At 44.5% G+C, this 19,571-nt stretch overlaps 1 protein-coding gene across 1 annotated transcript in view; it reads right to left on the reverse strand.

Annotated features, from left to right (window-relative positions):
* The window catches only part of VWDE (von Willebrand factor D and EGF domains), a 198,573-nt gene extending 181,234 nt beyond the window's left edge, over positions 1-17,339 (reverse strand). The window contains exons 1-6 of the mRNA XM_063925264.1: positions 17,312-17,339; positions 17,026-17,210; positions 7,534-7,765; positions 6,383-6,445; positions 4,274-4,524; positions 1,013-1,102 (exon numbers count right to left, since the gene is read on the reverse strand). Of these exons, the coding sequence (XP_063781334.1) occupies positions 1,013-1,102; positions 4,274-4,524; positions 6,383-6,445; positions 7,534-7,765; positions 17,026-17,210; positions 17,312-17,339 (849 nt within the window). The remainder of the gene's footprint in view (positions 1-1,012; positions 1,103-4,273; positions 4,525-6,382; positions 6,446-7,533; positions 7,766-17,025; positions 17,211-17,311) is intronic.
* Positions 17,340-19,571: the final 2,232 nt, after the last annotated feature.

Here is a 19,571-nt window from a genome sequence, read left to right on the forward strand (position 1 = left end):
ATTACTGAGGTGAGGATGTGACCATCTGTCTCCTAAAAGTCATGTTCCCCTCCCCCCCCCCCCCCCCCCCCCCTCATCCATCTTTCTTACAATCATTCTGGTGTTTTGGGGAGAAAGTGTTAATTAACCCATTCATTGCCAAAAAATAATTAGTGAAAATAGTTATATTTATATATATATATATATATATATACAGTGGTGGTCATTCCGAGTTGTTCGCTCGCTGCTATTTTTAGCAGAATTGCTAATAGGCTAAAATCTGGCAGTTCTGCGCATGCGTATGCACCACAGGGCGCACGCGCTAAGCAATTTTACACAAAACTATGCTATTTTACTCACGGGCAAACTAAGCTTTTCAGTCGCTCTGTTGATCGGAGAATGATTGACAGGAAGTGGGTGTTTCTGGGTGGTAACTGAGCGTTTTCCGGGAGTGTGCTAAAAAAACACAGGCGTGCCAGCAGAAAATGCAGGAGTGGCTGGAGAAACGGGGGAGTGGCTTGCCGAACGCAGGGCGTGTTTGTGACGTCAAACCAGGAACTAAACGGACTGAGGTGATCGCAATCTAGGAGTAGGTCTGGAGCTACTCAGAAACTGCAAGGAAATACTTAATAGCAGAATTGCTAATCTTTCATTAGCAATTCTGCTATGCTAAGATACACTACCAGAGGGCGGCGGCTTTGCGTTTGCATTGCTGCTAAAAGTAGCTAGCGAGCGAACAACTCGGAATGACCACCAGTATCTCAGAAATGCCATATAATCAGTGATAACCAGTATAGATGCACAATAATATATGATTTCCTTCCTTTCAAATCAAGGGGGTAACGTTGGCGTATCTAAATATATTTTTGGGTAAAATGTAAAAAAGTTCCCTGACCCCTGGGCTAGAGGTTCTCTCTCTTAGGAAGATCCCAAGTTCCCAGTAATCAGGACTGCTGGTATAACGATGTAATTAGTAAAGAACAAAGACTGTTTGGGAAGATGATAGGCTGTAAAAGATTATTTAACAATGTACCTTAATGCCAGCATAAAATTCCTGGCTTTCAAGCGTGAGCCCGTGAACATCTGGTTGCTCTAAGTAGAAGCTGGAAACACTGCAATATACCTGTGTGATAAAACAACCACATAAACACACGGACACGGATTAGCGGTACCACCATAGAGAGGATGCTGGAAGTGACGGAATACTGAACATTCTGTGGTTTCTGAGGTCATTACAGCAGCACATCTCCCATTCTGTGTAGAAGCATTGCTAGAACTCATAAACTTTCTATCGGCCGATGTCTAGAAATAACGTCACAGACCACTGAAATGCCATTAAAATCGGTCAACCGTTATTTATTTATAATACTTAAACTAAGTATGGTGGCAATAAGAGAGAACGACCAGATCATCAGTGACATTACGACTTATTGCCGCTACGCATGTCCACAACATGACTTTATTTATCTCATTGGCTACGCCAATAAGTGCTGAGTCTCCAACTCTCTCCCCAATACACCATAATAGGGCCGGCCAGACAGCCAAGCCAAATGACCCTCGGTAAGGAGGGCCAGAGTATACAATATATTGGGCAAAGAGCGCACCTCCAAACAGCAGCGCAATAGTCACTGTAACTGCCGCTCTTTCCCGCCACATATATAGGTTGACAAACCACAACCGGCAAAGAAAAAGAAAAAATGGGTGTGGAAAAAAGGTGACTTGGGGAGGGAGGGTGGGAAAAATCTGGAGAGAAAGAGGCAGATGAAACTCCTGCCTCACACAAAATGTCCGCTAGCTCCTCCCTAACACTCCCACTATTCTAATTAACTCCAGCCCCCCAAACCTATTAACTGATAACCTAACTAAATTATGCAAGGCTCATGCAATCCTACAGCCAGGCCGGGCGCTACCCGCTCAGCGAAGGTATGCAGTGCAGGGAGGCGCTGGGACAGAGAGGCGCTCCCCCTGCTCTGCATCCCTTCCCTGCTGCGCCGTCCTGTCCCCCCTGCTGCTGCTGCCGTGCCTGTCACTGTATGACAGGCAGCGGCGTCGGCAGCATGAAGAGCCTCCTCCCCTCCCCAATCACCTGTGTGACAGCGGCTGTATGCAGTGCGGGTCCTGAAAAGGGGGTGGAGCTACGGTGGCATGAGGGGGCGGAGCTACACAGGATAGAGAGGCGGAGCTACACGGAACCAGGCAGCTGAACAGTGGGAGAGTAAGCACTGCAGTGACGGCCAGCCAGACTTGGTAAGTGGAGGGTGAGAGAGAAATGTATGTGTGCGTGCGTGTGTGTGTATGGTGGGTGTGTATGTGTGTGTATATATGTGTGAATTGTGTGTGTGTGTGTGTGTGTGTGTGTGTGTATATATGGTGAGTGTGTATGTGTGTGTCTATATGTGTGAAGTGTGTGTGTGTGTGTGTGTGTGTGTGTGTGTGTGTGAGGTATGTCTGTGTGCGCGCGCTTTATGGACGCTACTACTGGGGGGGCCATTACATGTAAAGACGCTACTACAGGGGCGGCATTGCATATAAGGACGCTACTGCTACAGGGACGGCATTACGTATAAGGACGCTACTATTACTGGGGGTGGGGCATTACGTATAAGGACGCTACTATTACTGGGGGGCATTACATATAACGATGCTACTACTACTGGGGGAGGGGGCATTACGTATAAGGAAGCTACTACTACTTGGGGGCATTATGTACAAGGATGCTACTATTACTGGGGGGGGCATTACATATAACAATGCTACTACTACTGGGGGGGCATTACGTATAAGGACGGTACTACTACTAGGGGGGAATTATGAATAAGGACGCTTCTACTACTGGGGGGTGCACTACCTATAAGAAAGCTGCTACTACTGGGGGGATTACGTATAAGGACGTGTCTACTACTGGGGGTGCACTACGTATAAGGACGCTACTACTACTCTGGGTGCATTATGTATAAGGACGCTACTACTACTGGGGGGGCATTATGTATAAGGATGCTACTACTAGGGTGCATTACATATAAGGATGCTACTACTACGGGTGGGGCATTACGTATAAGATGAATAAGATTGTGCTACATTGTGGCGTAATTTTAAATGGGGGTACTATTGTGTGGCCACGCCCCTTACTTGTGAGACCACACCCCTTTTCCAGGTGCGCGCCAAAGGAATATGGGAGGGCGTAAATTTATAGTTTGCAGGGGGGCGCCGAACACCCTAGCACCGGCCCTGCCTTCAGCCTTGAAGTTTACGATCGCTTGCGCTTATTTGCACTCTTCATTATATCTCTGCTACTTCCATTTATTTTACCGACAGCACCCCCCTCTATTTATACCAGCATTGCAGCCGCTGATTTTGCCAGGTCTACATTCAATCATTACAAGAGCACTGACTCAATTAATTATCCTGGCACACAACCCCCCTCTGCTGCCGGAATTAAGGTCCTGGCCCCACCAATAGCAGATACAGGGGTGCTGTGAGCAGTGGTGATTTCACAGAGAGAGAGAGGAATAGGGGGCATGCCAGTGGCTCATAGAGCGCCCGGTATGCCCCCACAGTGATGGAAATGGGGGCATGGCTACCATGAGGCCACACCCTTAATTTTGGGCACTGTCCCTCCTGCAGCCACCTCAAAGGGGGGGGGGGGGGAGAGGAAGAGGAGGAGGAAGAGGGAGAGGGGGGAGAGGAGGAAGAAGAAGAGCAGGAGGAGGTAGAGGAGGACAAGGAGGAAGAAGAGGACGAGGAGGAAGAGGAGGAGAAAGAGGAGGAAGAAGAGGAAGAGAAGGAGGAGGAAGAAGAAGAGGAGGAGGAGAAAGAGGAGGAGGAAGAGGAGGAGGAGAAGGAGGAAGAAGAGGAGGACGAAGAGTTAGAGGAGAAGAAGAAGAAGACATAATGCATTGTGGTATACGCTCACAGGCTCAGAATGTCAACATGGATGTTAACAATGACACAATGTCGACATGACAAAATGTCTGCATTGTTAATGTTGATACCCAATTTTAGGGTTAGGCTTAGGCTTAACATTCAGTTAGGGTTAGTTAGGTCCCCTATGTCTATTTCCCACCCATGTCAACATGCTGAATGTCAGCGTTCTGTCCATGTCAACATGGTGAATGTCGACATTCTGAAAATCAACGTTTTCTAGAACACCCTGCATGGTCTGTGGGTGCGTTTATGTATCTTTATGCCATGCAGTTACTCTAGATTTTGTTCTCCAGCTCCTGAAATCTGTTTAGTAACAACTCTACTATTACATTTCACAGTAGGTTGAGTACAGGAGAAATAATGTTCTTACCCGGTCGCCCAGCCGGACATTAATACCATCCAGTTCGATGGTAGAATATGACAGCATGACCGCCTCCTGTCTCAGTTCCTCTTTCACCCCATCACTGATGAGCCTGGACCATCTGACAATAAATCCCATTGAGCTGTTTGTAGTAGGAGCATCAAAGGAACACTTGAGATAAACACTGGAGCCGTCGGTCTCCGCCATGATTTCCGGAGTGGTTGGAGATTCGGACAGTAGACTGTGCGAGTTTAGATTACCTACACAATTGAACACAATTGAAATTTCTAAAGCTTGGCTATCCAGAACTTAAAAAAACAAAACTAAAAAGAAAAAAAACATTATACGCAATAACAAACAATACAAGTTTGTACAATTTCTCAAAATATTAAATAGTGGATTTGTATTTCTAAATTTAAAACAATGCATTTTCAAATCTGAAAAAAAAAATAGTTATAAAAAAAAATTTGAACTGCAAAATTCTTAATTTACAGGGGGGAGATGTACTAAGCCTTGGAGAGAGATAAAGCACGAGCAAATCAACTCCTAACTGCCATGTTATACTATAACACTCTCCAAGGCTTAGTACATCTGCCCCATGGTCACTAAAGGGATTACTTTCTTTATTAATTTACTAATTGAGATTGAGCGCATTATTTTGTAATGGGGCTATTTAGTAAGGGTGGTCATTCCGAGTTGATCGCTCGTTATTTTTTTTCGCAATGGAGCGATTAGTCGCTAATGCGCATGCGCAATGTCCGCAGTGCGACTGCGCCAAGTAAATTTGCTATTAAGTTAGGTATTTTACTCAGGGCATTACGAGGTTTTTTCTTCGTTCTGGTGATCGTAGTGTGATTGACAGGAAGTGGGTGTTTCTGGGTGGAAACTGGCCGTTTTATGGGTGTGTGCGAAAAAACGCTGCCGTTTCTGGGAAAAACGCGGGAGTGGCTGGAGAAACGGGGGAGTGTCTGAGCGAACGCTGGGTGTGTTTGTGACGTCAAACCAGGAACGAAACTGACTGAACTGATCGCAGTGGCAGAGTAAGTCTCGAGCTACTCAGAAACTGCTAAGAAGTGTCTATTCGCAAATCTGCTAATCTTTCGTTCGCAAATCTACTATGCTAAGATTCACTCCCAGTAGGCGGCGGCTTAGCGTGTGCAAAGCTGCTAAAAGCAGCTTGCGAGCGAACAACTCAGAATGAGGGCCAATGTCCATTGGTGGGTTATCCTTTCATAGTCATCACTGATGAATAACATTGATGGTATAAAACCATCTGTTAGGGAACCATCAATGGTCTCACTCACCGATGGTCATTCCTGATTTACTATGGAATGGGCTGCGGACCAATCAGTGACTGGGGGTGGGGCTTCACAGGTGTCAGAGCTATACTTCATGTCCTGGCACATTGTAGGAAAAACTATGTACTTGTTCTTTACCATTGATAGAGGGAAACCATCTGTTTCTCCCCCATCAATGGTGAAAGTATTCAAAATTGGCCATAGATCATCGATGATTTTGAATCATCAGTGGTCAATGGCCATCCCTATCAACAGGCCCCAAATGCTGTAAGCTCAAATCTCCTGGCCCTGTATACAAGCACTTTGCCTGTAGTCTTATATCTTTATATGGAAATTGGACTGCAGGGTGAGTAGTCCCATAGAAAATAAATAGAATCCAACAGGGAATAACACATAAAGGCATAAAGGCACAGTGCTCTTATACAGGCCACAAGCATCTGATTTGTAGTAATGTACTGTAGAGGGAGGATTGTCCTTTGTAATGTAGAAGTTTACCCATAACGTAGCGATGATGCTATAACTCACCAATTAATTACTGTATATGCAAATTTGTTGTTTTTAAACTTACTAATGCCAGACGTTTATATATCACGTGTATTATAGAAACACAATTTAAAGGGGCAGCAGGGTGGCACTGTGGTTAGCCTCACATCACTGGGGTCATGAGTATAATTGTTATGTGCAGCATAATTAGTGGCACTATACTATAGGTAATTATTATTATTATTATTATTATTAATAATAATAATAATAATAATATAGTAGATTACAATATAATTAATATCAGTTATATTAATCATGGAATTTCCATTATACTTACTTATACAAGCACCATTTACTTCTATCTCCTCCTCGTCGCACTGTGATCTAGATTCTGACACCACTTAAACATAAGATAAATAACAACGATATTAAAATGACGGCAGAAGATAAATCACTAAGGTACAGTATAATGGGGCAGATGTATTAAGCATGGAGAAGTGATAAAGTAGTGATAAGTGAAAGGTCATCATAACGCACCAGCCAATCAGCTCCAATATGTAAATTGACAGGAGCTGGTTGGCTGGTGCATTATCACCTTCCACTTATCACTGCTTTATCACTTCTCCAGGCCTAATACATCTGTATAATTGTGGTTCTGAAATAGAACCCATCTGTCCAGGAAGAGGACTGGGCCTAGCTAAGTCACAACTAAGGAGGAAATGTTCCTGGTTCCTAGGCCCGTACAGGTGAATTATGGGAAATATGTATTTCACTTAAGTTTACTAGACCCTGTAAAACATTTTATTGCAAAATTACATTGGTAAAATCTAAATTTTTCTAGGTCAGGTCCAAGTTTAAAGGATTCCTCCCAGAAATCTATGTCCTGAGAAATGTTCCTGCTACACACATTAGACATTCACATTACTCTGTGTACTGAATGCGTTTCCCAGCATCTGTTCCAATTTTGTAGAATTTTTTTATACTTTATATAAAAAAAAAAAATCTGGTTAAATTGCAATATTACTTTAATAAAGTTCAGCAAACATGGCAATATGGGAATTGTAGTTCTCCGAGGTCCACCTAAATGTCACGTGTCATGATGTAGCAGTAATGTGCCCATGTAGTTTATCATAGAATGTTGGAAACTCCGCTAAACTCATCTGAAGGCAGGACAAGTCAGTCACCACTGAAGTCAAAGTTATCCGAACATCAACTAAACGGATTTATCCTGCAGCGGAACATAATGTGATGTAAGTAAAATCTCACTTGAAATTCATTATATAGGGGCAGATGTACTAAGCTTTAGAGAGAGATAAAGTACCAGCCGATCAGTTCCTAACTGCCATGTTACAGGCTGTGTTTGAAATATGGCAGCTGGGAGCTGATTGGTTGGTACTTTATCTCTCTCCACTTTACCTCTCTATGGGCCACTGCCCTCCTGCCCTCTTACCCAGCCTAGGTACATAGTAGAGTCTGATATTTCCTCACCCTCTGCACAGTAGCCCATACATCCTTGGGTAGGTTGCAAAAAATACACAAAGAAGTCCCCACAATTTCTCACGGTCACCGGGATGCGGAAAAGACAACAGTCCTTGGTGCTGCTGAAGAAAAATTGCCACGTGGCACAGGCCGTGAGTGCCCGCATCTCTCCTGGTGGCGGGAGAGACTCTGAGTCCCGGAGAGACAACCAGACCGGAGCTTGTGTCCCACAGTGGTTCATCTGCCAGGTGAGAAGCATGAGAATGGAATGAGCGTTATTATTGTACCGTAATGTGTTGCACATGCATTCAACGCGGCAGTATCCCTGCGTCAGGTGTACCAATGCCCATACTGTATGCCCACCTATGCACACATGCCCAATGACAGCGTATAGATGCAGCGTGACAGTGCTTGTGGAAAGTGTGGCAGTCACATTACCCGAAATACACAATATAATACTGCAATGATCAGGGCCAGTTCTTGCCCTTTTGGCGCCCCGGGCGGGAAATAGGGGTGTGGCTTCATACAGGGGGCATGGTCAGTTACGCCCCCTGTACAGTAGATCCACTAAAAAAGCCCCAAAAAAATGAATACTTACTATCCCCGCTCCCGACCGCTGCAGACCTCCACCGGCGCCGTTCCTATCCTCGGATCTGGCATAGACAGACACTAGAGGTCAATTATGACCCCTAGCGTCTGTGTCAGTCCCACAATGCTGTGCGGTGCGCGATGACATCATCGCGCATCGCACAGCAAAGGTCCTCTCCACGAAGGAAAACTAGACGCGTAGCGTCTAGTTCCATTCACAACAGGGGACCAGCGGGCAGCGGAGGGCACAGCAGTAGCGGATCTTGCCATGGTGCGGCGCCCTCCGGAGGGCGCCGGCGCCCTCCGGAAGGCGGCACCCCGGGCAAAAGTCCTGCTTGCCCGTGGAAAGATCCGCTACTGGCAATAATGTATCATTTACACAAGAGAGCATAGCGTCTTCACAGTGTTATTAATCAGTACAAAAGTCCCATTTTCCATATAAAATGGAATGAAATACAAAGACCATCACATCCATTGTTTACTGCTTTATAAACCCAATGTGAACTTCTGCAGTAATGTGAATGGAAATGTCAAATAAGTCATTTTAAATAGGCAGTAAAAGCTGAGCCTAAACCTGACACAATACTGAAGGAAGATCTATCAGCCACAGTCAGCAAATCTTATGGTAGTAGCCGTTATATCACCGCCACACTGGGCCTCCAATACCGGTACAAAACACACTTCCCAAGAACATGTCAGATCGTTTAAGCTTACATACACATCCATACCCGACTTACACTTGCCTGACCCGGGCGTAAAGGGCTGTAAGTCAAAGACAGGCACAAATCTAGAACCAACGCATTTCGATATTTTTACCATATAGGGGGGAAACATTTTAAAAAAATTAACATTTGCTTTTTTGTGATTCTGCAACTAACGTTTACAGGTGTAATTATGTGTACATTCTTTTATTAGATTATATTATTATGAATTTCAATCTTTAGCTTGATTAGGCATGCATTATTATCGGAGTCCAAAGCTAACTATTAGGGGTCTGTGCAGATATCATCTTTGTTTTGCAAGATCCACGTAATTAATGTCCTGTAGATGTGATTAATAGGGATTCCCGCAGTTACGGAGAGTCATTACTGCATATAGGGGGTAATTCTGAGTTGATCGCAGCAGGAATTTTGTTAGCAGCTGGATAAAACCATGTGCACAGTAGGGGAGGCAGATACTGTATAACGTGTGCAGAGAGAGTTAGATTTGGGTGGGTTATTTTGTTTCTGTGCAGGGTAAATACTGGCTGCTTTATTTTTACACTGCAATTTAGATTGCAGATTGAACACACCCCACCTAAATCTAACTCTCTCTGCACATGTTATATCTGCCTCCCCTGCAGTGCACATGGTTTTGCCCAACTGCTAACAAAGTTCCTGCTGCGATCAACTCAGAATTACCCCCATAATACATAGCAATGTAATGGAAATCGCTGTGCTCCTGTTCATAGAATCCACCCCCTCCCCCCACTCATAGCCTATCCCTAACCCTCCGGGGTGGGGTAATGTTGGGGATACATTCGGTATGAAAATAACAGAGGTTATGATCAATAATAAAAAGGTCAGAATAACGGATCTAATCACCTGTCACACTTCGAATGTAATTTATTGTATTGAATGTTCATGTGGGAAATTTTATATCGGACGCACTGGTAGACCCCTAAAAGTAAGATTAGGGGAACATCTAAGGAACATCACCAAAGGTATAGAAACACATGCCCTCTCTTTGCACTTTAAAAATACCCATCACTGCAATACAGCCCACATCAGGAATTTTTATGGCCTTAAGCACATTAAGGGTGATAGCAGGGGGAATGATTTGGGGTCCAAACTAGCTAGAAGTGAAATGACCATGATTTATAATCACGGTACCCTTGTCCCCAAAGGACTTAACAAGGACTTTGAATTGAAGTGGTTTTTATAATGGATATTGTTTTAAGATTGTATTAAGACAATTTTTTATTAAAAGGAGTTATGTGTACTGTATAATATTAAGTTCACAAACCTTTACCATGAGGTATTTTAGACATTAAGTTGTATTTTTGCTATTAGAATGGTTTTTAATCCATCTTAATATTTCCCCTTCCTTTGAGGTGATTCCCTTCACCAAAATTACTTTATCGCGGGATGTTAACAAACCTATCGTGACTTAAGAAAGGTGGACTTCTCAATAATAGAGAGGAGACTGACGGACAATACACTTCCGGTGGGACGTCTGAAGCCACATTCCCGCAACTTCCGGGTGTAGCGGATCACGGAGGATGGGGATGACGCACTTCCGGTCGCCGGCCGAATGACGCATTTCCGGTCGCGGCAACAATGACGACTTCCGGCTGGCGGGATTCAGCGGCTAGAGGGGGTGGACTCTCTCCCTTTGGCGGGAACATGCGGTTGATTATGAAATATGGACTGGATTAAAATCGGGATGATTTATTAGCATTAGGATAGGGATTTTAAAGGATAGTTGTTCCATGTCTGGAAATAGGTTTACCCATTACAGAATCTAGATGGGTATATATAGATTAGAAGGTCAGTTCCTCCTTATGCCTTGATGAAGACACTGCTTGTGTCGAAACGCGTCGGCAGGAGGACTTGTCTGTTGTGAGGGAGACGGTTGGGACATCACTTGTGGAGTTGAGCGGCCGGTACCGGGGACGCCCGAGTGGGAACATCTTTAAAACCTGCTGGTATTGTCTACTTAGTAGACCACTTCATATGGTGAGAGACCACCCTTAACCCTGTCTTGTGTGTTCAACATAGTGAATAAAAGATATTGCACCATTGGAGGTTTTCTATCTTTCTTTTTTGGGGTCACACTTGTGGAGAGGAAGACCAAAGCCACTTAGAACCTACACTGGTGGAACTTCAGCTCCCCCCAAAAGCGTGATGGTCTACTCTTAAAAAAGTAGACTCAATTATAGGTACAAAGCTTATTAAAAGATTCCATCTGAATCATTCATGTATATGTATGATACACTATGAATGTTTATTTATGTTTTTTTTGAGCGCCTTTGGATTCTAATGGCATTCCTTTGACCATATAGATACTGTATAACGTGTGCAGAGAGAGTTAGATTTGGGTGGGTTATTTTGTTTCTGTGCAGGGTAAATACTGGCTGCTTTATTTTTACACTGCAATTTAGATTGCAGATTGAACACACCACACCCAAATCTAACTCTCTCTGCACATGTTATATCTGCCTCCCCTGCAGTGCACATGGTTTTGCCCAACTGCAAACAAAGTTCCTGCTGCGATCAACTCAGAATTACCCCCATAATACATAGCAATGTAATGGAAATCGCTGTGCTCCTGTTCATAGAATCCACCCCCTCCCCCCACTCATAGCCTATCCCTAACCCTCCGGGGTGGGTAATGTTGGGGGTGTGGTTTGTGTACTGTGGGTGTGGTTTAAATAGCTAATGAAATGACAGGCACTACCTACTGTATATACTGTATATTACATTCAATTAGATGCAAATGTACCAAAAATCTTGCACCTGTGCTACTCTATGGGGGTAATTCAGAGTTGATCGTAGCAGCAAATTTGTTAGCAGTTGAGCAAAGCCATGTGCACTGCAGGTGTGGCAGATATAACATGTGCAGAGAGAGTTACATTTGGATGGGTTATATTCTGTGCAGGGTAAATACTGGCTGCTTTATTTTTACACTGCAATTTAGATTTCAGTTTGAACAAACCCCACCCAAATCTAACTCTCTCTGCACATGTTAAATCTGCCCCACCTGCAGTGCACATGGTTTTGCCCAACTGTTAACAAATTTGCTGCTGCGATCAACTATGAATTAGGCCCCATATCTGTCTCTAGCTGAGCAGCGGCCAGGGATAGCAGGAGCATCCTCTGCCTGCCTCCGCAGTCAGGCAGCCCTGGAACACTTAAACTGCACTGGCCCGGGGGACAGATGGCACCCTGCCCCCCTGCCCAGCTAGCCCCTGGTTCACAATATGCCATATTGTAGTGCTTCCAGTTCACATTATGCTACATAGCGGGTGCAGCTCCTACCTGAGGATACTTCTGGGAGGGCCAGTCCTAATCTTGGAGCTCAATTTCCACCCCCCAGCTTCACAAAGTCTGTAAACAAGGAGAATCCTACTCTCTGACAGTGTGAGAGATGGATCATATCAGTGTGGAGAGGGACACAGATTGCCATCAACACTGACAATTCCCCCTTCTGAGGTCCGGCCAATGGACTGGTCCCTATTTCTTAGCAGGCAATTCCAGGTACTGTACTTGCTAGACAAGTATATCACTTGTGTCCAGACCCCTAAGCCTGTGGGCCCCATAGCGATGGCATCCCTTGCACCCACTCTAGGTACAACCATGTATGTAGTATATTATTGAGTGATATAAGTACTTATGCTGGCTGCTTTTTGTGTAAAACTGAAGGGCAATGCTTTTTACTGGTTCAAAATCTTGTATTCAGGAAATTAAATTAATTTAGCGGAAGCCCTAAGAAAACAAACAAAACAATTTCTACTGTAATCCAGCTAATAATACCTGCAGGACAGGACTGGCTGGCCCGTCTGCATAATTCATTTTCCATCTGGACCTAATTTTCAGCAGCACAGTCCTGAGTATGTGGAAATGACTGGAAAGCGGCCACTGGGCATACGGCTGTCATTAATTACAAGTTGCATTCGGCTATAACACGGATGGCTGGTTTTGGTAGTAAAGGGGCATGTACTACACTGCTTAGAGGTCAGCACCCAGCTAGTATTGCAGATGATTTATGACAGTCCTATTCTACTGTAGGCAAGGATATTTATCATACATTCAGGCATGATATCCTGAGGTCATGCTTATTACATACTAATGGGGATGCCCGTTGTCCGCTGTGTTTTGTGTGAGTGTTGTTTAAAAATAATCTTCCTGTTTCCTATCTGATCATTTACATACAGTTTAATCACTATGGCCCAGATTTATCAAGCCTTGGAGAATGATAAATTGCACAATGATAAACTACCAGCCAATCATCTCCTGTCATTTTTCAAACACAACATGGCAGTTAGGAGCTGGTTGGTTGGTACTTTATCACCATGCTATTTATCACTTACAAAGCTTGATAAATCTGGGCCTTAATGTATAATTTTGGGGTTGTAATAACCCATTATGGATTGAGTAAATTTTATTATCATATCCACCACTGATATCGGGGAAGTGGATAACTTTAGCCATCTTTATTATTATTATTATTATTGTTATTATCTTCCTTTATTAATCTTTTGGCAGATCTCTCACTAGATTAGCAGTTATTAGCATAGGATATCTGTAATAACTTATAAACAATACACATTGGGGTCATTCCGGGTTGATCGCTCGCTAGCAGTTTTTAGCAGCCGTGCAAACGCTATGCCGCCTCCCACTGGGAGTGTATTTTAGCTCAGCAGAAGTGCGAACGAAAAGGATCGCAGAGCGGCTACAAAATAATTTTTTGGTACAGTTTCAGAGTAGCTTCAGACCTACTCAGCGCTTGCGATCACTTCAGACTGTTCAGTTCCGGATTTGACCCCACGAACACGCCCTGCGTTTGTCCAGCCACACCTGCGTTTTCCCTGGCACACCTGCGTTTTTTCAAACACTCCCTGAAAACGGTCAGTTGACACCCAGAAACGCCCACTTCATGTCAATCACTCTGCGGCAACCAGTGCGACTGAAAAGCTTCGCTAGAGCCTGTGTGAAACTACATCGGCCGTTGTGAAAGTACATCGCACGTGTGCATTGCGCTGCATACGCATGCGCAGAAGTGCTATTTTTTGCATCATCGCTGCACAGCAAACATTTTCAGCTAGCGATCAACTCGGAATGACCCCCATTATACAGTATATTATTACAGACTGTTCACTGCAACCAATTGGAACATTACAACAGTAGATGTATGGCTCTTAACTTTTTATCTTAGAACTAAGGGCCTAATTCAACATAGAATGCTGCTCTGTTCGCATGCTGAAGCCCTCTGTAGTGTGCACATGCGCAGAAGCCGCACTACGCATGCGCACAGTGAGGTACGATGGTATCTCACATGTGCGAACGCCTCTGCCAGGCACAGGCGTTCGCGGGGCGAGAAGGGGTGTTGCTGCGGTGTTTTAGGGGAGCGGTCCGGACAACGCAGGTGTGTCCGGAACATTTCTGAGGCGGGCCACGGCGGCTGCGTGACGTCACATGCAGTCGCTGCGAGCCTAAACATGGCGGGTAGCCGTCTGCCTTTGCAGCTAGGCTGCATAGGCAGAGGGCATCCCTAAACATGCGAGAGCATCACCGTCGAGCGATGCGCTCGCTTGTTTGCGGGGGACAGGGGGGGGGACAGGACTCGGCATGTGGGGTGGACTTGCCCTGTGCCGGGCATCCCCCCACATGTCAGAGTAAAGAGTTTTAGGTGTGCGACTTTTTCTGAATTACAGTAGGCCCTAAGTTAAACCTCAGAGTCCGCTGAGGGGAAAAGTTTTGCTTTGAGTTAATTAATAATATTAGATTTCTTATTGTATGCTTTGCCGAAGGCTCTAAGGTAAATATGGATTATTTTTACAAGTCACGATGGATAAGAATTTAATTGCTTTTCAAATTAATGTTAAATTATTAACATCTGGTTACATCAAGTCAAAAAACAACTTTTATTAGGTTAGAAACACAGGTTACTCAATTGAAGTCTAGACTGCAAGCTCTTGGAAGAAGGGCTGGCTCTGTATATTGTACTGGCCGCTGTGTGCCTGGCAAGCTAATATTGTATTCTGGAATATACTGCTGTTATACAGCGTTCATATAGCGTTTTTCTCCCAGAGGACTCACAGTCTAGTGCAGACATTTTGGGCAATAACTTCTATGGGTTATATATTCCACCCAGCCATGTTGGGTGCACTACATAGGATTACCCTGGGGAAGGGGGGTGGGGAATTGGTCATGCCCAGAAGAGATGACCCAAATCGGGTGGCTGCAGCGTCCTAACGCTAGGAGTAAGGTCCCACCATGCAGTGGTGCCATACACATATGGCATACAGTGGGGCAGAAGTACATGGTAAAACACAAAACAGTAGATAAATGTTGGACAAATACGCAGCACAATAATAAAGCAAGTTGATTCAGGAACCATGACAAAGAGTCCATTTGAGGAGTCACCACACTGCATTGCGTTGGTATAACCTACTCGCACAGGGAGATCAGCCAGGAGTGGATGAGGAGGACTGCGGCAGGAGTGGGGATCTGGGGCAAGCACAATTCGGAGGTATCATGGGCATGGTGGAAATGGGGTGCCAGGCAGCAGTCCGCAGAAATCCAAGATGGTGCAGAGCGAGCACCGCATCATGGAGGGGTCCCAGCAGCTCAGTGTGTGGCTCCATAATGGGGATTGACCCATGTGCACTCCGGGTGAAGGAGGTTGGATGCAGGGTGATTGTGAATTGTGGGGCCAGGGATGGGAGCTCTGTGAGTAGGCCACCATCCCGGGCCACCACTGGAAGTAGTAAATGTAATTTTTACTTTTAAATATTTTAGGTGAGAAGGATAAGCTGACATTACTTTATCCAACTCTTAAATTAATTGATTGGGATGAGATTTCTCACCAAGAGAAAATCTATGGACATGCAATAGTAATAAATACATTTCATTAAGTAATATGTATAACAGGAGGTATTATGGAGGTACCATCCACACCTTCAATGTAAATGACAGGGAAAGGGCAAACCGGGATTCCAGTCATGTATTATGGGGTCTTTCTATCAAAAATCCCCAGAGTCCTGTTTTCTGTTTCCTTACATTGAGGCAAAAGGCAAAAAAATTTCAGGGCCAGTTATGAAAGAAATCCCAACACTGATCTCCACAGTAATAATGTCCAGCTGCAGTGACTTTCCACATCACTGGACAGTCAACGACCATCGCGGTCCAGCACTGCCGCCTGCACATTGGAGTAACTACACCCAAAAGCCTGTTCTCTTGCTGCCAGGTGTAGATTCAATACAAAATTAAAAATTTAAAAAACATCTTTAAAGACAGAGAAAAAATATTTTCATAGAGCTGTAATAAGAAAATGTCCTTTATTTGAATAATGAAGCATTGTTTCTTCTAAAGGCCCCCATACATCAGCAATCACAAAACAACAATTAACCTAGTTACACACTATACAATTATCTGGCAGATAATCTGCCAGATCTGGCTGGTTGGAATGAAAATCTGGTAATGGATGAGAGCAAATGACAATTGACCATTTGCTCCCAAACACTGGAAAATGAACAAAACATGTCATTCAGACAAAATTGGTTAAACACAAATTTAACCAACTTGGATGAACGACTGTTTTTGTTAATTTTGCAGTTTTTGGGAGCAAATGATCGATTGCCATTTGCTCTCATCCATTACCAAATTTTCATTTCATCCAGCTAAATCTGGCAGATTATCTGTCAGATAAATCTATAGTGTGTACCTAGGTTTAGCAGATTGTGAGATTTTTTCCCCAGATTTAAAGATTCCCCAATCCACAAATCTGCGCTCCCCACCCCGTCCCATACAATACAGCTATTTTACAGTGATTTGCGGATCATTTTGAGCAAATACAGATCTTCTAATCTTGAAAGACTCATCTGTGTACTAGAAATGGTCTGCAAATCTGCTGATTGTTGCCATACCCTAGCAATCTACAGCCCCAGCTGATCTGTGAAATTAATCATGTTGAAAAACCTGATTTAACAATCCCAATCGATTTTTTAGTCAGAATCTGCGATATGTGAAGACCATACATTACAGATCTATTTACACAATCATCTGCACAATGTAAAATGTAATTATCAAATGCGGTTGGTGTTAAATAGCCCCATGGTAAGGAAATAACGACAGAGATGAGTTTAATATAATCCTGTTTTTAAGAAAGCTATCTTCTCCTATTTGTAATCAGGATTAGTAGCTCCAATACCTCCACACACTTGGTCGGCATCTCCGCTGGTTTGTCAAAGATCATAAATCGGTACCATCCGGCAGATAGAGTATGGTCACATATCAGGTCATGAATGGCAGATTGCTGGAGCCGACTGGAGTCAAAGTCCAGACTTCTGTAGGGATTCTGCAGGATCTTATGTCCAGTGGTCAAGCACTCCGGAGCTGCAAGGAAATATTATACAGTATTACAGGTGCATGCGGAGTCTGACGGCTATTTATCAAAGCTTGGGAAGAGATAATGTACCAACCAATCAGCTCCTAACTGTCATTTCCCAACACAGCCTGTAACATGGCAGTTAGGAGTAGATTGGATGGTACTTTTTCCCTCTCCACTTTATCTCTCTCCAATACTTAGTAACTATATCCCATTATCTCTCTCCAGGCTTTGCTAAACCTCCCCCTTACAAATCAAAATAGAAGCTTTAGTAAATTTACTCCTATGAGCAGAGCCGGTCATAGGCATAGGAAAACTAGGCAAATACCTAGGGCATTTGGTATGTCTAGGGGGACAAGCAGCTTCTGCTGATTAAAATGATATGCGGCATGACTATAATCTGTGTGTGACTGCGGCTGTATCTGCGGGTGTAGTATGTTATGCCGGCGGTCAGGCTCCCGGTGGCCAGCATACCGGCCCCGGAATCCCGACCACCGGCATACCGACAGCTGGGCGAGCGCAAATGAGCCCCTTGCGGGCGCGCCACGCTATCTATTCTTCCTCCAGAGGGGTCGTGGACCCCCAAGAGGGAGAAAAGCTGTTGGTATGGTGGCGGTCGGGATTCCGGCGTCGATATGCTGGTCGTCGGGAGCCCGGCCGCCGGCAAACTGAAGACCACCCGTATCTGCATACCAAATGCTAACTTACAGAGTATTCCTGGAAATCACTGTAACGTAGCATTTCGTATGCAGATACAGCCACAGTCACACACAAAATATAGACATGCTGCATATCATTTTAATCAGCAGAAGCTGCTTGTGCATCCTAGTCATGTAGCAATGCAAATAAGATGCATTTTTGGCAAAAAAAAAAAGGCGCCCAATGTTAGCAGAGCTGTCAGCTGACTCATACCAGGCATCTCCTGCTGCATGGCGTATTGAGGTAAGATGTATGAGGAGTGAGGACACATCTGTATCCAAGCAGAGGCAAAGGTCACAGTGTTAGCAGCCATGTGAGTGCTGTGTGTGTGCGTGTAGGTTGGTTGTGCAGTAGTGTTCGGCATGTGTGTAAGGGGCATTATGTTTGTCATGTGTATAAATGCATTAATAATGTGGGGCGTATGTGTAAGGGACATTATGTGTGTCATTATGTGTATAAGAGAATTAATAATGTGCGGCATACTGTATGTGTAAGGGACGTTATGTGTATAAGGGTATTAATAAAGGTTGGCATAACGTGTAAGGTGCATTATGTTTATAAGGACATTAATAACGTCATATGTGTAAGGGGCATTACTGTGTGGTATTATGTGTTTAAATGCATTACTAATGTGTGGCATTACGTGTATAAGGTGCTCTACTGTATGGCGTAACATATAGAAAGGGCACTACTGTGTGGCCTAATGTGAATAAAGAGCAATATGGTGTGGTGTAATGTGAATAAGGAGCAATTCAGTGTAATGTAATGTGAATAAGGGGCATTACTGTGAGGAGTAACATATATAAGGTAAAATAGTACTACTGTGTGATGTAACATGAATAAGGGACACTATTGCATGATAAAATGTGAAAAAAGTTGCACTACTGTGTGGCGTTATGTGAATTGGGGGTACTGTTGTGTGGCCATGCCCCTTCCCAGCAAGAACATGATCCTTTTTCGGCTGTGTGCTGAATGTGCGCACTGTTCCTATTTAAAATATAGGTGGTAGGAGCACCAAACTGAGGACAACTATGGGTGAAGGGTTATGGTGCTGGGAAAGCGGTGCAGGGTCAGAGGTGGAACTAGAGGTGGTGCTAGGGGGCATCATCAAAATCTTGCCTAGGGCATCATATTGGTTAGGGCCGACTCTGCCTATGAGTGCCTATCTCTGTTTGCATGTCAAATGTCCATCATTTAAGATACAGAAGGAGGGACTCCATGTACCATTGAGATCATATACATTTATTGGCAAGCTGCTCAATCAGATTGTGATGTCACTCAGGTGCTAAAAGGGAGGTGTAATTCTGGGTAAGAAAAAAACAGTTTGCGATCCCTAATGCAAACTGAGGGCGGAATGTACAAAGATACATCGCTGCCCCTCGCCGGTTACCGCAGCGATGTTGATCGCATATGTACTAACATATGCGATCAATATCGCGATGCAGTGACGGAGGCCCCTCGCGATACCTGTAAGGTGGTCTGCAGGGGGTCTCTGTCATCTACCTGGGGTCCCCACACTGGCTAGATGCACCCGCTGCCTCCTCCTCCCCCCTGCAGCCAGAAGGACGTCCGGCTGCATTGCTAGGGGGAGGAAGAGATTACCTTCCGGGTCCAGGGCAGCCTGGAGGAAGGTAAGCTGGGGAGGGGGGGAGGGGGGGAGGCGTCTGCCG

The sequence above is a fragment of the Pseudophryne corroboree genome, chromosome 5 (assembly GCF_028390025.1).
Source record: "Pseudophryne corroboree isolate aPseCor3 chromosome 5, aPseCor3.hap2, whole genome shotgun sequence".
NCBI classification, from domain to species: Eukaryota; Metazoa; Chordata; class Amphibia; order Anura; family Myobatrachidae; genus Pseudophryne; species Pseudophryne corroboree.